Source organism: Solea senegalensis, linkage group LG12 (assembly GCF_019176455.1).
Source record: "Solea senegalensis isolate Sse05_10M linkage group LG12, IFAPA_SoseM_1, whole genome shotgun sequence".
In the NCBI taxonomy this organism is placed as follows: domain Eukaryota; kingdom Metazoa; phylum Chordata; class Actinopteri; order Pleuronectiformes; family Soleidae; genus Solea; species Solea senegalensis.
The window spans coordinates 9,728,425-9,750,342 of NC_058032.1; the positions used below are offsets into that span (position 1 = coordinate 9,728,425).

Genomic DNA, 21,918 nt, shown 5'->3' on the forward strand with positions numbered 1-21,918 from the left:
AATAAAATGATGATACAAAACAGGATGTCGTTTTAATTGATAACATAAAACGGAATAACGTTTTGATGTAAATGCGTGAATTTTATTAAACAAATTAGATTTACAGACCCTCGCGGGACACCCGAGGAGCATATGGGTTCAAAAGTAACAATGGAGCTCCTGAAAAAGAAATCATCAGTAAAAAAAGAGAAATCGCACACTGAAGGGCTAAGATAAAAGACTTCAGTGGGGGGGGACAAACCAGAGGAGTTGCAGGCAACAAGTATGTTTCAGTCGTGATACATTTTGAAGATACAGCTTTTGACGACGCCCATGTATCTGTCCCACACAACCTGGTGTCTGAGGGGCAGAAAACAGACAGAAGGAGAACAAAAGTCAGTCAGAGTTATTCCAAGTCCCATGACACACTGTAATTGTGAAATTTGGACGAAGAGGGTAAATGAGGCAATCTTTGTCCACTCGGTGTAATGAGGGGGGTCTGCATCTCTTTTTATGAATATCTCTTTGTTGAGCATGTAGTGGTGCAGAGCTGTGTAAACCCTTAACTACATTCCTGAGCGTTTGCATGAGAAACAAGGTAACTACAGTTTAAGGAATCAGGGGCACGATAGGGAGACACCCACTGCTAAAATATGCAAGTCAGTATTAGAGACGATTTTAAAACACTAGCTTTATGTTTGAGTAATGTTTAATGACTGCCAAAGTGTATGTCATTCAGTTCCTGGCTACTTATCCCAAACTCTCTACACAACCATGACTGTATTTTTAGCTTTGGTTGCCCCCCACATCCGCCCCGGGGAACTGGTTTACCTTGGCAGCGTTGGTGCCATGCTCTGCCTGATAAGTTGTACGGAATAAAAGCACATTGACTCACTTGAATGTGTCAAGTATGTGTGCCGAGTTTGTGTAGTGAGTGAGGTAGAGTCTCATATCCGCAGCTGTCCATCGGTCTGAACGGCATGGCTCAATAAACTGGAGGAGAGAAGGAAGGGAGGAGACGTTACATCACACTGTCTCAAAGGCAGATTCTAAGGTTGGCACAGGACTCAGAGAATTTGGAGCTGGACAGTCTGTTTTGCTTACAACACATAAACTACAGGATTCTGAAAACGCACAAACCTTCTCCACGAGATCAATGAAGAAATCTCTGACGTCTTTTGTGTTGGTTAACTTGGCAGCGATGTTGACAAGGCCTCTGGAAAGATTCTACAAAACAGAGAATTAAATATATACATATATATACATGAAATAGTTAGCTTGTTTCACTGTGCAAGTTAATGAACACTTATTTGCAGGACATAATGAGCGAGTGAACGTTTATACCTTGAAATTAGCCTCCATCTCATTAAAAGCTTTAGTCTTTCCTCTGAGAGCTGTACAAACCAGACTGAGGGGAGAAAACAAAAATAAATAGAAATGAAAGAGTGTGGTTCGCAAACACGTTTTTTTTTTCAATCAGCATACGTATGTGGATGTTTGTGCTTGTTACCTTTTGTGTTGATCCAGCAGATCTTTGTCTGTGATTAAAACCTTTAGTTCCTTCAGCTCTTGTAAAAACTCTTTGTCAAGATCGACGTCCATATCTTCCACCATGTTATCTACAAAGACAATTCCAGCCAGAACCTGTCAAATAAGCTCCTGCCACACTTTTGTTTAATTTCTCAGAATCTGCCCCGTCCAGTCCAGTTTACCTTTTCTCACTTTCTCTTATTACTTGGAAATTCATCCTTTTTCTAATGTGGACCAGAAAAACCTGGAGGACCTCTAGTGGTCAGTGGGCCTCACTGACAGAGTTCTTATTTCTTATTTCCCCACATAGACAGCATACATCTATTTTAAAAACAATTTTCAATTCTTTCTCAGCTATTTATTGCATATTTTTGTTATTTGCCAATTTAGCAGAAATGTATTATCTCTCTGCAACCCTGAAACTAAAGACATTTAAATTTGATAAATGTCTTGTGTGACTATTAAAAGAAAAATATGCCTCTTTCATCTTCTATCCAAAAAAAACCATGACCAAAGATAACAGAAATCACTCACCGACTGCCCCGACAGTCCAGTTGTTGATAAGCTGCCCGGCACAGAAAGCAAAGTCCTGGAAAGTGATGTATTGTAGCTTTCTTTTCCCCGTTTCAAATCGATTGTTGGCAAAGAAAACAATGGCAGCATAATCCCTGTAACAAGTAGTGAAGACCTTATAAGAAATAACTAAACAGAACAAGACAATCACATGTAATTATGTTGATTCTTTTCTTTGTTTGGGTAATCTGAACACCAGCCTGGTTCTTGGATATTTGGTAAAAAACTAGGGTAACACACTGTAAAGCAAGTTCAGCATAAACAAGATATAATTTTGTTATCTGACTTCATTGAACACAACATTGGCCATCATGTACTACAAAGCTGAGTAGCTCACTCGATTAACTGTAGGTATCGCAGTCAACACTGTCCGACCCATGAATAATTTACTTAATATGATATGAGAAGAAATGCCTGCAGGTAAATTCAATTACAGCGACATCCAAAAGTCCATCAAGGCTGAAATGTAAACAATATGATCACATTACTCGAATAGAAAATAAGCACATTCTGAATGATTCCTGGGTGTTTAAGTCAAGATGTGCTAAAATTAAGTGGTTAAATAATGTCTGAGAAGAGAAGTAGTTAGTGTCAGGTGATCTGACTGAAACACAAATGTATTAAAAAAAAGGAATTTAAATATATATTGTCATAAAATAATATTGTCAGACCAATAACCCCACAAGGAATCTTTGTTTAATTAGGCAGGAGCTATAATAGTTATTTATTCATTCTGTTTGTTAGAAGCTCTGTTTTAAAGCCAGAGAGGACACTTACTGTAAGGTGGTTTTAGACGTGCACTCGATTCCTGAGATTCTCAGGAGGGGCCGCATTTTTCTGCCAGCTCTCTGGCATAATCTCCGGTTAAATATATTATGTAACAGACTAATGTTGTATATTGTGTGGCGTACTGTAAATCCATAGAGATTAATATTTCTATTCAAGGTAACTGACCACTTAATTTTGGTCTTCTAACTACATCATTGGTGGGGTGGAGTGGCTCAGTGGTTAAGACCCTGTGTGTAAAGACTTCATGGTCGCAAGTTCAACTCCACCCCTGGCAGATTGTACTCAATTCCCTTGTAAGTCACTTTGGATAAAAGCGTCTGCTAAATGACATGTAATGTAATCATTGCTTTTATTCAATATTGTTAATGCTCGTCCTTTTACATATATGCATTTTAATGTGTGTATGTGTCACTATTGGATCAGGTGTGCATGTTCTGCCGCCAAAGCTCTCCCTCTTAATTTGATTTGTTATCTTGTACTTCACCTGCTCCAGCACGTCGGAGGTGCAGCAGGTTAGAAGAAGTAGCTACGTGCACTAAAAAACCTCAGCATTTAACCTGAGGTCACCTCTCTATCCACAAATGCTGCTTTGTAGTACAGGCCCCAGGCCTCAATCATGCAAATATGATGCATTACCGATGTCTGACGTAAATCTGAGGAGGGTGGGAATGTGCTCCATTTTCTTTTCTCAAGATTTACCTTGCAAGTTTGTCAGAGAGAAGAAAATGCTGACGTATGTTCTCCACTAGGGGTCCCTTCAGCTCTTCCACAACTTTGAAAACACGTTTGAAGTTGTCAAACTGAAATTAAACACATGACACAGAAACGTCACTAAAACAAATGGTGTCAAAGTTTAAAGGAAACATTTCTTTTACAAACAGAAAATCAGTTTGTTGAAATGTTGAAACCTGTTATTTATAGAGAAGAAAATAAAGCAGTTTTAATGAAAAATAGGAGGTAATGTATGATAAATTATTATAGGACTAAAAATATATAAACACTACTGCCGTATACATCATAAACTATTGTAAATATTTACCTGTCGCCTGCAGCTTTTCAGTGTCACAGCTGTTTTGGCGCTGATATCGTCCAAGTCTTTCTTGGTTCCTTTGGAGAGTTTCTTTCCCAGGACTTCACGGACAAATGCATCATCAAAGGTATAGTATCTAAACAACGAAACAGGCAGAAAAGGAAATCTGTAAGACCATATATTCACCTACAACGTCAGAAAACAACGTATCAAGGTATGGCAACATCTGTCTTGAGATTAAATTGATCTAGTGCAAAGAAAGATAGAAAGATGCATGTTGAAATGTGGACACGAAAAACACATTAGATGCTTAAACAGAAATAAATTAGGGCATCACAACTTCACCTCTCTATGAGGACAGCCTGACGATGAGGTGGTATCTGGAACAGGAGCTGGTTGGCTAGTTTGGCTGGGCTGTGCAGAAGACGTTCACACATCTGGAAAGTCCTGTACTGGTCCATGGTGTCACTCAGCAGAACATCTGCACTCGCCTCACACTCCTCCAGAACTCCTCCCTCCATCCGTACCTTCACAGCATCGTTCACTGTAAGAAAAAAAAAAACATTAAATGACAAACTAATGACCAAGTACAATGTTTGCTGTTAAAAATGAGGGATGAGTGAATCAGTGAATAATCAACATTTCGAACTCGAGGGCTCAATGTTTCTTTTATTTCAGAGCAGAAATTAAAAAGGCTTCAATGAAAGTCTTAATGTGCCAAAACGTGTTTGAAACCGCACAGCCTGCATGTCTGTGCATTCCCCCCAAGTGGGAGAGGTGGAAGTGGGTCTAATCTGCTCAGGTGGTTGATTATGAGTAATGCACAATTCTGCATAATTTTGGATGGTGTGGATTGACTCCCATGTTGTGACGGTGCTAGCTAGAAAATTACAAAAAACACAACTTTGACAAGATGATGGGAAGAGCTAATTTGTCTTGTGTCAATATATATGAAACGCTACACAGAATCCATTTTGCCACTGATAATGTCCTGTACATAGTGCAAATTCCTGGAGTTGAGAGTGCGCCAACACCCTTAGCATTCAGTTCCTGCTCACATGGTTTTTTTTTTGTTTGTTTTTTACAGTTGCTGTGTGAAGATGTTAACTGGCAGCCACCCCCAGGGAGAGACAACGCTTTGCCGGTATGTTACAAGCCACTGTAGGCAGAACAGTTTCAGAGTTGCAGTGTGTCCAATCCAATCTGAATTTGACAGACATAAAAACAACAAAGCTGGTGGTGCAGCAGGTAAAATGGACTTGCTACCTGTATTGGGATTGGCTCCCACTCCCCCTTGAGATGAATGAATTAATGAAACCTGTTTCCCATATATAGTGCTTTAGATCACTGGTTCCAAACATTTGCCCAATTTTATTCAAAAATTAATCTTGGCAGATCAACCAAATAGTGTTTTTATTCCATTTGAACAGTTTTAGAGGCCCAACAAACATATAACTATCCAGTATTTCTCAGTGGAAACAACTTATGTAGCAGCAACATTCATCTCTTACCCCTTTGAATCCTATTTATCATTATAAGGATAGTTTACGTTTACTGTGCACCCACTGAGGATAATAACCAAGAAGAATGAATCAAAATAACTATTATACGTGAGGATTCTATTTATGTACCTGCGTGGTTACCGCTACACTAAGTGTGTCTCCACTGAACACAACAATACTGTGACCCACAGAGCCTTTAAATCTACACTCAATTTATTTGGTACACATGTTAAACTGCTTGTGTGCGAAAATATCTAATCAGTGAAACACATGGCAAAAACTCAGTGCATGTATGCATGTAGGCAAGTCAAACTAGACTAAATCAAAAGACCATCTAATCTCCAATCCATGTTATTACTGTTTGTGTGGTTGTATAATCTGAAAAGCAGAGAAACAAACATTAGAACAAAGGAATCCATGCCTGCCTCTCTTGCTCCACTATAACAAAAAATAACAACATAGGCACCCAGGTGTATTCTTGTGCCTAACCAGTCATCCTACATATTAAGCAACTTATGTGAAAAAAAACCATCTACGAAAGTCAATAATAATTTCAAGTAGTATTTCAGAAACTACGTATCTACTTGGATTTGAATACACAACGATCTCTAAAGTTCACAGAGATGGTTGTGAACCATCACTGGTTCATCTCTGGAGTGAGTTGCATTTCTCTGGGTGAAAATGCCTTGCTAATAAAATGTCTAGGTGAAATAATGGCAACCGTAACTCAAATAACCACTCAAGGTTTGCAGAAGAGAGAGAGGGAGCATTTCTGAAAACGTAACCTATCAACCCTTGAAGCAGTTGGATTACAGCAGTGTTTCACAAACTTTTTACAGTCCTGTACCCCTTCAGACATCTGACCTCTGTCACTTTGCGTACCCCTGGGGGCAGGAGTACCGCCGTTTGGGAACTACTGAACTACAGCAGCAGAGAAGCCACATTCTCAGGTGTCCTGTGTGCCTAATAAAGTGGCCAGTGAGTGTGTGACGTGACCAGTACCTGTGTATCCATCCAACCAGAGCTGATAAACCTCCTCATCCATGATGGTGGTGTTACCCACGAACACATCCAGCTCCATAGCCATCTGTGTAGAGACATGAAGAAGAGAAATGGAGTCACAAAATGTTTAGCTCAAATAACCATCAACAAACACCAGCGTGTTTTGTGTTTTTACCTCGTTTACAACCTTGTCCCAACCACCTTTAAGCACCAAACTACAAAAAACACCGCAGCGTATATCGTTTAATTCTATAATCTGAATTTAAATTGACACTTCATGGCTAACTAGGGAGCTAACTTCCTCCATTTACGCTTAGCATCCTGTGCTAGCTGCGTCGCAAAGTTAACGGCGGAGACTGAACTGACAACCAAACGTTAAAACTGTCGTTTAAGACCAATTCAACATGACGGTGCGATAATGTACGTGTGACACTTTTAACGTTTGTGATTAAAGCACGAAAATTCAGTAAATGCTGTTGTGATTGCAGTGTCTATGGGTCCGCAATGTCAACAACAGCAGCCAGCCAGCACCAACTTCCGGTTATGTGACGTCATGGTCCGTGGAACAAATTAGGAGGTACAGTGTTTTTTGTTTGTTTTATGTATGTCTCATGTATTTATTTATTTTTGTCGTTAAGTAAGCGACTGCAGTAATACTAATAATAATAATGATTAAACTTTAAACTACAAACCATATGGAAAGAATGTACTTTTTACTACATGATAAAGTTTATTACTTCACAGATTATAAAATATTAGAAAGATGCACTGGGCACATGACAAAAAACATAATAGATCACACACACACGCACACATATTATAACAACAACAAATGCAGGGACAATGCATATTAATAAACATCAAAATATACATATTGCAGTTTGTGGCCAGAGGCTAATTAGATCCTTGGCAGGTTGATGTTACAAGGAATTAAAAAAAGAAGAAAATAAAATACAACCAGACAAGCAAAAACATGGGAACATAAGAGATCACAAAAATGCAACAGTTATATAAAGAGGACATCTGGGGTTTATTATCCAGAGTACAAATATATTAAACCAAAGAAAAACAACTGCCAGTGTCATGGAATGATAGTAAAGTACTTAATGTAGAAAGACAGGTCTATTATAAGTTCCCAGTATAGAAAATATAAAATGTTGTGTTGCATAATTGCTTGATAAAAGCAAAAAGCCCCTTCAAATAATGCACTCACGTAACCCAATTATGCTAAATGCTAATAATACTTATACTAATAATTTCAGAGATGGTCACATGTTTGGTTTCCCCTGAACCACAGTGCAGCTGCTTCTTAAATGTTGTGGGGCTTGGGCACTCTCTCACTGATGGTGGGACACTGTTCCAAAAAGCATTAAACCTTTATATGAGGAGACATTTTGAGAAAAAGATGTCACAAACAATGTTACAGCTCTGATAAGAAAATAGTTTCTTGTCCAGGACATTCGGTGCAGGATACAATATGTATAAGTGTTAAATCACCAGATGAATACCAGCTGGTGATGCAGTAATTAACATGTGAAAATGTCATGGAGTGTAAATATAGAGAGCTGCTTTATCTGATCTGTTTAAAATCAGTTATTGATATATCACATGTTTTCCTAATATTGTGCAGCCCTGACATGATGTAAGTACATGATGTAAAAACACACTCCCACCTCATCATTTAGATCTGCCTGATCTGCCTGATGCATTTACTTGCAGTAAGATAATAGAATATTTGTTATACAATATTTCAGCATTTCGGTTCCTCTACTTCATTTATTCTGCCACTGATATTACAATATTTTCACGACAGATCACAGCCAAAAAAAAGAAAAAGTGAAAATGCATTATATCTCTTTAATATTCATTTACTGTAAATATAAAATGCTGAAGGGATCCTTTGAAACTTTTCAAATGTGCTGCACTGAATTGACACATGTATACAGCATGAATGATTCTGTAGGTGACTGAGGCCTATACTTGTTGCTATGGTTACAGGTGAGCCAATAAAGCAGACACATCTCCAGTATTTATTTTTGGCCTACAGTGCAGTCTGTCACAGTTTCAAGCGAGTAACCCGGATTGATCTTTTTTGTCTATGCAAACTCTCGTTATAAGTTATGATTCTATAAACTGAACAGTCCAGTTGTTCTTGTCAGGAGGATTTATCAGTATAGATGTGGATGTAAATGCATGACAATAGCAATTTGAGATAAGAAAAATGACGGTGGGTTTTCTCTGGGTTCTCCGGATTCCTCCCACATGTCCAAACACATGCAGAGGTTAATGGAACAATAAATTGATTGATTGATTTCTAGAGTGGATAGTTGTTGTCTATATATGTCCCTGGGATGGACTGGTGAATTGCCCAGGGTGTACTGCCGCCTTTCGCCCTATGTCAGCTGGGATTCATGTGGATGATAAAGTGGCTGACGATGAATGAATGAATGAATAAGGACAGTGATTTTAGGTCCTAGTTACTCGGAATCTGTCATTAGATTTGACAATCAGGGTTAGTACACAGATAAAAACCACCATATGTTTTTCATATTATTATTATTTGTGATCATTCTGAACTAAGTAACACTGTCCGTATTCATTGTTATTGTCCTTGAGACTGGTTGTTGTTTGTGTCTTCAACTGCAGTTATATGACTTCTCATTTTTGACCTGATCACTTTTCAAAATGCTGTCACTTAGTTCAGCTCATTTATGTCCAAAGTCATCACTGGCCATAGAAACATAAAAAGAGCATGGACTCAGATTACACCAGCACAGAGTTGGTCTCCGCCCTGTCATTCATACTCAGACTTTTTTTTTTTTTTGAAACATGTCAGATCAGAGACAGGCCTGTGTGAGAACCAAGCCCCTCCATCCCACTGTATGCACTCTGCCTGCATCTACACAAGCTGCTCTCTTTTCCTCCAGCGATTAATCTAAATAAATCCTTGCAAATCCCTTTCTCCCCACCCTCCTTTTCGTTGTCTCTGCGCGCATGTCCTTCAAAATCACAACATGAGGGGGAAAATGGCCTCGTCAACATGTCTTTTTGTCAAATCTCCCTCTCTCTGTGTCTCTGTGTCTCTCTGTCTCTGCACATCAAAGCTCATTTCTAACCTCACATGACACCCTGATTCCACCCCCCGGTTCCCCCTTGTACGGTTAACACCCCACATTGTTACGGCCTCAGTGAAACAATGGAGGTGGGACAGAGGGAGGAAGGATGTGGCTGAATGCCTCAGCATAAACCCATGGAAAAAAGGCTGCAGTCACACTTTCCGCCAATGTTCTTTGAAAAGAAACAAGTGCATCCAGGAGTCAGTCATGCAACAACTACTCTACACATTCATATGTACATATGTATATATATATATATATATATATATATATACACACATTCATATATATATGTATGTATATATATATGAGAGGTGGGGGCAACATCTGGTTATCTCTGACACTGAGTATGTGTGTGTGACTGTGGTGTGAATAGAAAATCTCAGAGGAAGTGGCTTCATTCAGGCTTCTTATTGATTTCTTGAGAAAACCGTTTATATCCGTTTAGATTTTTTGCGTTTTGATTTGTGTTTTTAATACAAATAGGGGCGCACAGTGTTCCTCATCCTCACATCGTAATGTTTTCACAAGCCGATCGATTCTTCGCTGTCCGTTACTGCCGTTGTGGAAGAGCCACTGGAAACCTCAGAGTAAAAACCACAAATATTATGATTACTATCTAAATGACGCGTCAATTCCCAGTCAGCACGAAGACTGCAGCTTCCGGCAAAGTCAAAATAAAACCAACCATTGTTGAGGAACGTAACCGTATCACAGCCAAAAACTATAAAAGTCAATCAGGGAATTGTTTTAAATGTTTAAATGTTTTAAATGTGCAACTACAGATTTGATTAATTCGTCTGTTTTGGTTGGAAATTTGGTCTAATATGGAACTTGATTTTAATTTTAATTAATTTCAATCCATTTGAGTGGTACACTGGAAAACATATATAATATATTCATTTATTTATATTAATATATATTAATTATAAATTAAGTCAACGTGCTACAAGGTTTGACTGCATGAAATAGGTCTTTAAACATGGCTGTTTTGTAGTATGTATTTAAGTATTGAATGTGTATATCTAATTTATTTCGTTTTAAAATATTTAATTTTAGAGTTTAATGGTGATGTGTTGTTGTATGTGTATGTTATCTATTTAAATTAATAGCTAAAACAATGTATAAATCTATTCTATACTTAAATATATGGTATATCTTACAATTCCTTCCTAATTCTCTTATTCTAAGTCCTTACTAATCCTCCTTTGTATAGCTGTGGTGTGTGATATGTTATATTTTAATCATATTTGTACATTTTGAATGTATGTATGTATGTATATATTCTCAATAACCGCCAACAGGTCGGTGCTTTTATTTTGAAGGGAGCAGGTGTCTGTTCCCGGCACTTGTGCTAGCTTGACACGCAGCTGCTGTTGCTCCGCGGTGGCACAGCCATGAAAGTGGTGGAGGCGGACATTGTTGTGGCAACAGGATGAGCAGTGGTGGTGTCCCTGCCGCGAGGAATGGCGAGATAGGGATAGGGCTGTGCTTTATTTCTGTTTGTTGAGAAGAAATCTTTTGGAACAACAATAACAACAGAAACACAGTCGACGGCAGCAGCGGCAGCAACAGCGGCGGCACCGTGCGGACTCCCTCTGCTTCTGCAGCCACCGGGGGAAGTGAGTTCATTGAGCCGAGGCGAGCGCAGCGCAGCCTGATGAGATGCAAGCCACGTAAATATCGCAACATCTGCAGCAGCGGGTCGTGCGGCTCCGAGGCTGCGGGATCAAACCTCCGTGGATGAGCCGTTAGAAAAAGGGGGGAAAAACACCCTGATTTTTGTCTTCAAAACACAACGAGAGGGGGTGAAAGTAGGCTTTTCCTGCAGGCCTTTCAGGAGAACACAGCCTGCTGTGGAGAGGATGACAGATTGACATTAATGAGGGTTTGCGGTGCCGTTTCATACACGACCTCATTAGAGCTTTTTCCACACAGAACAGACTCAAGGTTCGGCGTTAACACCGGGCGACTGGAGGGAAAACCATCCAGACACAGAAATCACATGTTTCTGCCTGGATTTGGCCTCTTGTCCTGGAATAATGGTGCAGCCTTCATGACATCAGCCCAACAAGATGAGGATGAGGATGTGGTGTTGAAGACTGGGGTATAGAGCCGTCTCATCGAACCGAATCTCAGGGTACCATCATCAAAGTGTGCAGTTTTATAAGAAGACAATGGGCAGCGAGGGTGAGGTAATAAACAGAGAGCTGTCGAAGATGTCTGACGAAGACCTGCTGTCGTGCTCCAAAGAGGAGCTGGTGAGTCGGCTGCGTAAAGAGGAGTCCGAGAAAATCTCAGCCCTCATCCAGAGAGGACGCCTGATCAAGGAGGTAAACAAACAGCTGCAGGGACACCTCCTGGAGATCAGGGAGCTGAAAGTCATCAACCAGCGCCTCCAGGAGGAGAACACGGAGCTGCGGGACCTGTGCTGCTTCCTGGACGACGACCGGCTCAAAGTGAAGAAGCTGGCCCGGGAGTGGCAGCTGTTCGGGCATCACGCCGCCAAAGTGATGCGGGAGGACCTTGGCGGATATTTGAAAAAGCTCGCAGACCTGGAGCGCATGCAGGACGGCCTGGTGAAGGAGAACCTGGACCTGAAGGAGCTGTGTCTGGTCCTGGAGGAGGAGTGTGTCAGCAGGAGTGACTCCAGCCCCGGCGGCTCCACCGAGCTCAACCTGCCCTGCATGGTAGCCCGGGACCTGGGGGACGGCAGCTCGAGCACAGGCAGCGTGGGAAGTCCGGACCAGCTCCACCTGGTGTGCTCACCTGATGACTGACGACGGTGAAAGAAGAATGACTCACTAACTGATGCTTTGTCAGACAGTCTATATACACAACAGTCTGCAGCAAAAAAAAAAGAGCCCACAACATTATAGGGCCTGAATACTGCACAGATGTGTGTGTCACCACTTTTGACTTGACAAAGGTTCTTCACTATGGACGTTTTTAGGACATTTAATAGGTGTTTTTTCCAGATGATAATGTATTTTACAGTGTTTTTCTAAGGACTTGACATGTTTTGGGGAAATCCTTTTTCAGTTGTCTGTTGTTGAAAAGAAAAAAAAATGGGACCAGAAAAGTGGGTCACATAAATTTATCTCATGCACTGGACTAGCCTACACTGGTAGAAGCCTTTTTTCTATTGCACTGGACAGCGTTATCATGGATCTTTAAATCTTTAAAAGATTCATTTCCAATCCAGTTTTGAGCCATATTTAGTCCACTGAACTCCAATAGCACTGACATAGGCCTACAGTTGAGTTGTGATAAAAAGGTTAAAGGAAAAAAAATGAAACTATTTGATAATTGCTTTTGCTATTGATGCCCAATAATGTGTAATATTTTATGCACTCTCTTCCTCAGGGCAGGAGTGGAGTGCCATATGTGCATGATGACTGTCACATTTGTACAGGCCTGTGAATCAGACTTGAGTTGAAGTCCCTTCAGGTTTACTGCAGGTGGCGCTGCTGTGCATAATGTAACCTGTGCTCCATGAGCCAGCGTGCTTTTTAAAGGTCCAGTGTGTATCATTTAGGGTGGGGTTTGTTTTCAGGTAGAAATTGTACGGAAGAGTATTAGGGCCACATGTAAAAAAATTGAAAGAAAGAAAATATTTAAAAGAGCATGGACTCTGAGAAAAAAGTCATAATTCTGAGAATCTGAGAAAAAGTCATAATTCTGAGAATCTGAGAAAAAGTCATAATTCTGAGAAAAAGACAGAATTCTGAGTGAAAAAATGGCAGAATACTGAATGTATAGTCAGAATTCTGAGCATCTGAGATTAAAGTCACAATTCTAAACTTTTTTTCTCAGATTCTCAGAATTCTGACTTTAATCTCAGAATTTATGCTGTTCTTTCAAAACAATGTACACATGGCCCTTTTACTCTTCTGTAAGATTGAATATTCTGCACACAAGTGTGTTGTAGAATATATTCTCTTTAAAGTAAAATAGTTTTGTTTTTGTAGCCTTAGAATAAGCATTTTACATCAATGTTTCTGCAGCAAAAGATGCAGAACTGCATAACACAAAAATGAAGAAAACAGCATCCTTTCTGTCACAAGAAGGCCACCTAACTAATAATTTGCAGTCCCACCATCACATGGAGTATATTCTTACACACTGGACCTTTAAGGCACGATAAATGTCCTTGGACCTCACTCAGAGCTGAACTGCATAAGTTCTGTCACTTTTTTTAAAATCCGACTGGAAACTCTTTATATGAAACTGGAAGGTCTAGAACTTTTATGGATTTCTGTTCTGATCTGTTCGAGCTGAGCTGTTTTTATTTTTATCATTATTACCTTGTTGTTGTTGTTGATGTTTTATTAGCATATCACGGTTTGTTTAAGTTGGGGGGAGTGGTCAGGTTTTTCTCCTCTGTATCTCATGCTTTGTATTTATCCTGTGACATTAGGGATCTTAACTTTCTTAACTTTGACTCTCCTTAATCTTGATTTATTTGTATTACTTAGCATAACTAACCCATCTCAGTTTGAGTCATAGATACCGCACATTGATTAGGGCAGATTTATTTTGTTGTTATAGCTGTTTTAATTGGTGGACTTTGCTCATGGTGCATTGGAGAGAGCTTTAAATACAATGGGTATGACACTTTGGGCTGTTCAGACCTTTGTGTGTGTGTATGTGTGTTTACATTTGCAGAAGCAAACACTCAGACATGCATGTCACAGAATGAAGCATTGATTTCTGCATGTGTGGTTTCTGACCTCCACGTCTGAATCAACTGTGCATGCTCCATGTTCCCTTCATGCCACACAGAGGGATTTTACAGAAGTTTTATTTTTAGTCCCGGGCACTGATGAAGGCACTAATGCTTTTATGCACTTAGTGATGCACTGATGCCCTTTGACAGCAGCATACACTGATTTTTTTCTTCTTCTCATGCTCTCCAGCTTTCAATCCTCCCCACTCTCTCTCTCTAACCTCATTTTAGCAGAGTGACCCGATACCCGCTGAGCCGTGTGTTAGCGAGAGATTCAATTCATTTTTGGGGGAATGGAGTAACAGAGAACTCTGTGTTCACAGCGTAGGGGCAAAGGACACTGTCATTAGGAGTTTGTCAGTGTTGCAGCAGCCAAAAGCTGCTAAGCTTTTTCCCTAAATCTTCACTTTATGCCCATTTGTTATTATCTACTATACTCTGCTCACTACTGTCCCAATGAAAATGTCATAAAATAATGAAATAAGCCCATAATAATAATTGACCCATTGTCAAATACTCTCTTTACATTGATGTTCAACATAGAAAAGAAGACGCAAATCCTGACTTTATAGAAGATTGAACCAGATAATATTTGGTATTTTTGCTTGATTACACGCATGAAACAATCACAGTTATCAGAATAACTCAGTTAATCTACTACGGGTGTGTTTAAATTTCAGTTTGTGCTAAATCTTTTTGTACACTTTCAATGAACTGATCTGAATCTGATAAATCTGTTGCTTTGATGTCAAATTTCAGCCTCTGATTCCTCCCCCATTGTTGTTCCATCCATCCATCTTCTACCTCTTTATCCTCCACATAAAGGTCGAAAATCAACGTCACATTTTCCACACATTTTTGAACATTTGCTCTTTATTTCTTGTGAAGTAGTAGCTTAGACAAAACAGAAAAGTAAGGCACTGCCCACCCAAACAGTTCATATACCAAAAATATATTACACTTCTAAAAATAAATACATGCTTATGTAATCTATGTTAACTCCTATGGCCCAGCCTTAGTGGTCAATAATTTGCATAGACTATATTAGCACTCTTAAAAGATTCATACAAAAATATGGACCAATTATTTGTAAGTACTCCATTCCCTTCTTGGAGATTGGAGTTATAAAGTGTTACATAACATGATGTAACAAATCCTTAAAAGCAACATTATACAAACATATATATTTATTATATGAGTTATTTCTGATATAATATTAGATTGCATTATCAGTTATTTGTATAATAATCCTTCAGACAATATATTCTGCATGCCATTCTTTCATAATCTGAAACATACTCCTTCCATCTCATAGCTTTTAAAATTAGAAATATATAAAGTCTCTATATTTATAATAAATCTAATACAAAGTGTAACATTCACATCCAGATAATGCCACTAATTTGTTTATCTAAGTACAGAATGAACTTTCTAAGGAGATGAAATGAAACAGATGTCATCTCAAACACACAGCGTCAAAATGAACATTAGTGTTTTCCCAGGATCACAGGGCCGTCAGTCACAGCGTGAGGATAGTTGGCGAGTGCAAGGAGTGATCCGACTGGTCACCGCTGCTGCTGCTGCGGCGATGAGCGATCCCACAGGGTTGTGGAGCTTGAGACTGATGTGGTACAGCATGGGACGTGGTGGGGCTGTTGGTATCTAAAGAGGTGGATGGATATGTGAAAACCGTACCAGCAGTGAATGGCATTAGTGATGGAGTAGAGGTGAGAATCGGGGTGTGGAGTGACTCGGACTCAGTGACAACAGCCAGGGCAGACGTTGTCGCAGACTTGGTGGAGATGGTTATCTTTGGTTTGAGTTTCTCCATCTTCAATGGAAGTTGACGTCCAGGTCGGCTGGGTTCCTCGGGCTCTATTTTGATGCATCCCAAAGAGGAAACTGATGGACTTGGGTCAGAATCTGAATCAGATGACTCTATTTTGCAGATGGGGCGATGAGCTTCCAGCACCAGCTCAAGCTTGTCTTTTTCCTTCTGTAGTTCAGCTATTTCCTTCTGGAGACGGGACTTTTCATCTTCGAGCTGGTCAGTCTCCTACACCGGAGAGAAAGACATATGTCAATTATCTCATGCCCAAGTTAAAACAGTACCTTGACTTTCGTAGTATTAATGTTACAACTCTTAGAACATGTCCACTCACACTTTGGAGAGTGTCTGTGAGCTCCCGTCGACGATTGCGACATTTTGCTGCCGCCAATTTGTTCCGCTCCCTTCTTATTCTGCGTCTTTCCATCTCTTCCTGTGAAAGCTTGGATGAGAGAGAGAAGAACATTTGAAAACCTAAAATTTAATCTGTTTAATCTGATACAAGGAAATGACTGAAGTCAAATCCCAAGTCTAATTTTATGTTCCAAGTTGGACTTTCATTCTCTTGAACACAATCGTGTCTCAAATGTACAGTAGGAGACAAAAAGAGTCCGCCATTGGCAACATGACACAGAAGAAATACTACCACCATGTGTCTGCTGTGAGTCACCACACTAACGGCGGCTGCCAGATTTTGAAATGCTTTTGTGCCTTTGTACCACCCTAACTCTGACTTCATCCAGCACCCTACTGAATAATTACCCTTCATCCCATATTTCCCGCCCTTTTGGGATGATGAGTCACACTCACACTCCAACAGTGACTCAGGTGTGAGTCACAGAAAATGACTTGCCCCCTGTGAGTCACATGACAGTTCACTTCCTGTACCATGAAATTACATCTCCAGGAACACAGTCGTGAGTGGGATATGTGCCAATAAGTAAAGGAAATTGTATTTAGTGAATTTATAGTGACAAAAGTGATGAATAATGTTCCTGTTGGTTGCAGTTGTGTTGAACTGAGTCAAACGGTTTTAAATGGCATGTTATCTTGCTTTGACAATAAACATTGCTCTGCTAACCAAAAGCAGATCATTACAAACACTGCGTCACGGAAGATAATTTTACTGAGTAAACACCAACTTATTGTAAACACAGAAGACAGAACACAAACATGGTGAATTTACTGCTTCTCTTATAATAGAAAATTATGAAATGTTGAAAAACATTTTCATAATCCTCCTATTTAGAAAACTGATTTGATGTGTCATAGATATTCTATTAGTCTCTACACCTTTTAATCCGAGTCCCGCCTAGGAAAAAGCCGTTTTATAATCTCCCAATGACAATTATCATGAAATCCATGATCCCCAGGTTCTGTATAAATATGCTTTAGTATTAGTGTAAGACTCTGTTATTCAAGTACTGTTTTCTTACATGTTCATCCATCCTGCGTCTTGTCAAACCTGAAGTGTTTGTGGCTGCTCTTATGACGCCCGGTCTGATGAGATGGGAGTGGGAAGGTGGTGGACCCAGGCTCCGTGCCCCAGAGAGGGTTGGGTAAGGAGGTGCTGGTGATCTTGAAGGACCGGGTGGATGCATGAGGGAGGGTTGGACCAGCCACTGGAGGTCCTGGTTGGTTGTGATGGCATTAAGGCTTGGCACGAACTGACTGCTGCCTGCCATGGCATACTTCTATGAAACAGAATAATGAATTATTACGGTAAAAAAATTATCAAGTCAAACACCAAAAAAGCCAGCTTTGATTCTGGGTCTACAATGTTACTACAGTGCAACTCTGTCTCAAAGACTTTGTCCCATAACTGTCATTAAGTTTGCCTAGGCCCAAAATGAGTGTTGGTGAGTTCTGATGACTATTGACAGGTTTTAGAAAGTCTAACCCAAGACAGGTGCAGTCTGTAAAATATCTTAAATTGGATCATACTGTGCCTGACACACATAAAATGCTGTGTGGCTCATTACAAAGGATGATTTCCAGATTTCATCAGAGATCCTCATCACCCCATTTTGATTAAAGGTGGTCCAGGGATGGTGAAGGGTGACACATCATAAATCTGAGATATGGTGTTCTTTTCAATGATAATGATATATATGACATTAGGGCATAATACATGTGTAATAGTGTAACTGTGGTCTAAACTTACACAGGTGTTGTAAAGTATGTGATAAGCAAGTCACATTTCATTCTTCAGTATTCGTTTAGTTTCTTTAACGTGACTTTTTAACGAACTTTTTAAATTTTTATTCATATTCTCCCGTAGTGCCTGACTCCCAGCTGTCAGATGTGGTTTAATTAAAGTTCACCTACCTGCTCTTGTGTGGTGGTGGTGCTGCTGCTGGTGTTTGACTCGGACACACTGCCTGTGTACGTCGGGTTCCCTCGTCCTTGATTCCCAAAGTTTCGGTACATCCTTCCTGTCAAATCGTTCAATGCCAAATGAGAAGAAAATTAGTCCCAGCTGAGGATAAATGCTCTTCAAACTACACGCAGTTACTTTCGTGTTGAGTTTTGTACGTCAATTCAAACTCCGGGTAAACCCACCACCGGTATTGCGGTAAGTCGGTAGAGTCCAAACAGGCACGTCGTCAAGGGGGATAAGGAAGACGAAATCGCCAAGCCCTTTTTTCAAATCGCGCTAAAACTCCAGAAAAACACTTTGAGTTTATTCCGTCATCGTTAGTCACTCGTTTACAAGCCAGGGTCTGGTTCTGGTTGCGAAGTTGTAAACTCTTTAAGCGGGACTATACTTTCACCACGCCCCTCTGAAATTACGGGAAATAGTGTTGTCTGGAATCTCTCACGAACCTTAACCACGTGCCGTGACGTCGTTGACCATATTTGGTGAGAGTTTCCTCCTGAGAGTCATTCTTTCATACAGGGATTTCTCCTCACTCACACACACAGCTTTACCTTACGTTTGATTCGAGTGTTTCTGGTTTCTTTTAAAATAGGAAAATATTGCCCAAATGTCCCACTCTGGAAATGACACCACGTATACACATTTAACTGTTTTAAATATTACATATAGATATATATATGTATATATAAACAAATATAATTCTTCTAAAAATTGTTTTTTTCATCTAAGGAGAATGGATTCACACAATTTTTTTGTAAAGCTGTGCAGGGTGATTGTTGTTAAAACAGAATGTTAAGCCTGTGACTTCAAATAGACACACACTCTGCTTTTGGAGTGTTAACGACTATATTTAGTTAAAAATGTGATTTTAACTGCTTGAAGTTGAGCCAACTTGCACTTTTACTTATTCATTTCATATTAGTGTAAAATGTATCCTCCAATAATAACCTAATCTTAGCATGATAATTTACATGAGTATGTAAAAATTTTGTTGTATATTTTGTACAATGACAAATAAAGGAAACTAATGTAATTTAATCTAAAAAAAACATTTGGAACACAAAAATACTCACAGGCATTGGGGTGAGAGGGGGGCAAATTGTGCTGTTGATTTTTTCGTTTACAAAAAAATTAGATTATGGCTTCCGTTTTAGATACATAAATCAGTGTGTGTGTTATAACTTGCAGCCCTTATACACTTATAGTTAGTCTTGTAACAAAGTACAAATTCTTTGTTAATGTAAAGTACCAAATTCACATATCTGTACATTACAATATATATTTCTAGCAACTACATTTCCTCTAACTATCTTTGTTACATTACATGTCATTTAGCAGATGCTTTTATCCAAAGCGACTTACAAGGGAATTGCGTACAACCTGCCAGGGGTGGAGGTGAATTTGCGACCATGAAGTCTTTTGTACATAGGGTACCGGTCTTAACCACTGAGACACTCCAGCCCGTTACTTGGTACTACTAAATAAAATTCACCCATTCCTTATACCTATTCATATGCTGCAACATGGGGTTAAGTGTCTTGCTCAAGGACACATATAGACTAGCAGAGGCAGGAATTGAACCCACAGCCTGCCAATTGAAAGACAACTCACCTTACCACAGAGCTATCATGACTTAATCCTAACTCCTCTCTTTTTTAATACGTTTACTTTAATCATACCACACTATTTTTGATACTTTCGTACAGTAAATGTCTTATACTTTAAGACATTTACTTAGAGGACCAGTCACCCTCTCTTAATGCTCACCCCTCAACCCAAAGCAATCCAGAGTTGGGCCTGTAATGAATCAGTTTCAAGGATACATTTACTATATTACGAAATAGATCATAAAGTGTAGTTGGGTGCGTGTTCTTAATTGTGTTGGGGTTTTTTTGGCAACCACTCTCACTTACAAACCACATCAGCGTTTGCACACATGTCTGTGGAGATGAGTCAGGCAACTTCCACAAAGCTGCTCGTTTTATTTCAATGACTGTTTTTTCACTTGCAAGCACAGTATGGCTCCTACAGAAGATAAAAAAAAAATGCTGTAGATTTGGTAAGTCTGTCAACAGCTGCTGACCTTGCAGTCCCTGAGGACAGAGTTCCCGGCAAAGGACGGTTTCTGTTAGCTGCTGACTGTTGCACCAGTGTCTCATGTTACTTTGAATACTACTCTTGGGAATAAGGATTGTCAATAAGCCTGAACATGTTAATTGAAAAGAAAGTCAACTAAAAACTTTTAGTCATAAACACTGTAAACTGATGATCTAATCTATATTAAGATGTTACTCTCAGTTTCCTTGTAAACAATGAATGAGAGATAGTGAACAAAAACAGAAGCTGCCAGGAGTCATTTAGCAGAGTCTACACCTGATGCTCACTTACCTATTCAACTTACACAGTCTCCTATTTCAGATTTGAACAATATCACACCCTATGATAATGAAGACAGACATGCAAAAAAACCCATTTAAGTCCAGGTTTGGTATCACAGGAGGGGAATATGGGATAAAGGTGAGTGTGAGATGACTAATGTGTCAGGAATGTGATGATGACACTTGCTATGTCTCTAATAGTGACATGTCACAACATGTTGACCACCATTTTTTTCCCCCTCCTGAGTACACTTCAATTCATTTACCTGTTGCTACCCCCACCACCCCTCAGTTTGATCAGGAAAGAACTGCTCCATGCATATAGAGATTTTGCCATTTGACCTTGGGTTAAATTCCATTGCAATTTACTCATCCTAAAAAATCTCCGCTCACCCACCCACACCCACATACTCATCCCACACACATGTGCGTCTAACTGCAACCTCATGCCACACAGACACTTGAATTTGTTTATTTTAGTGGGTGTAGCAGTTTGTACCTCTTTACTTCACACTTCAGTTCAATGGGTAGATTATATGACTGGTACTGAACTGTGGAGGTTTGAACATTTAGACCAATCTGATTGTCTCAGTCACGGTTTGTTGATGTAATGACATTCTGTCCTTTCTACAGAGGTTAAGATAAATTAACAGTTTCTGCAAGTAAATCAAATGTGAATGACATTGAATAGGAGGTGTGTAATGTAAATAATCTGTTTTTTCCTGAGGGAATTATGTAATCCTGTTTAGTAAAAATGTGTTGTCTCCTTGTCACCTGAAGCACTGACCCTTTACAACAAAAATAGTACAAAGCCTTGAAATGACTAAAATACCACGGACTCCAGAAGTCCTGACTGTTGTCAAGTAGCTGAGATTAGAGCAGCACTGCAGCCGCGGACACAGCTATGTTTAATTGCATTATACACCAATCAGTCACAACACTGTTTTGATGTGATGGCTGACTGATGTATAGGCCGTTTACAAGTTGCTTATTTCATTAACTCATCATGAATTTTTAATGTGGGTATGAGTCACAGCGCTAAGTAGAAAATGTAGTTTCTTAAAATATAGTCAGTCAAAAGG

General features: G+C 39.6%; 3 protein-coding genes across 4 annotated transcripts; 1 reads left to right on the forward strand and 2 right to left on the reverse strand.

Moving 5' to 3' along the window:
* Positions 1–60: 60 nt before the first annotated feature.
* fibpa (fibroblast growth factor (acidic) intracellular binding protein a) lies at positions 61–6,934 on the reverse strand. The gene is made up of 11 exons (XM_044039894.1): positions 6,581–6,934; positions 6,406–6,490; positions 4,247–4,445; positions 3,911–4,037; positions 3,571–3,671; positions 2,044–2,177; positions 1,490–1,598; positions 1,324–1,387; positions 1,120–1,206; positions 875–972; positions 61–339 (listed from the first exon to the last, which is right to left on the reverse strand). Exons 2-11 carry the CDS (start codon positions 6,488–6,490, stop codon positions 270–272), a joined length of 1,074 nt encoding a protein of 357 aa, XP_043895829.1. The 5' UTR covers positions 6,581–6,934; the 3' UTR covers positions 61–269.
* Positions 6,935–6,942: 8 nt separating this feature from the next.
* Positions 6,943–14,996, forward strand: ccdc85b (coiled-coil domain containing 85B). Its single transcript, XM_044039897.1, has 2 exons — positions 6,943–6,982; positions 10,847–14,996. The coding sequence occupies exon 2, from the start codon at positions 11,699–11,701 to the stop codon at positions 12,299–12,301; it is 603 nt and encodes a 200-aa protein (XP_043895832.1). The 5' UTR covers positions 6,943–6,982; positions 10,847–11,698; the 3' UTR covers positions 12,302–14,996.
* Positions 14,997–15,105: 109 nt separating this feature from the next.
* On the reverse strand, positions 15,106–18,851 carry fosl1a (FOS like 1, AP-1 transcription factor subunit a). Of its 2 annotated transcripts, XM_044039895.1 has the most exons (5): positions 18,641–18,851; positions 18,407–18,513; positions 17,515–17,772; positions 16,413–16,520; positions 15,106–16,306 (listed from the first exon to the last, which is right to left on the reverse strand). In XM_044039895.1, the coding sequence occupies exons 2-5, from the start codon at positions 18,506–18,508 to the stop codon at positions 15,770–15,772; spliced, it is 1,005 nt and encodes a 334-aa protein (XP_043895830.1). In that variant the 5' UTR covers positions 18,509–18,513; positions 18,641–18,851; the 3' UTR covers positions 15,106–15,769. The 2 variants fall into 2 exon arrangements, with proteins under 2 accessions (XP_043895830.1, XP_043895831.1); XM_044039896.1 differs by having other exon boundaries at positions 17,515–17,769; positions 18,407–18,851.
* Between the last annotated feature and the right edge of the window lie 3,067 nt (positions 18,852–21,918).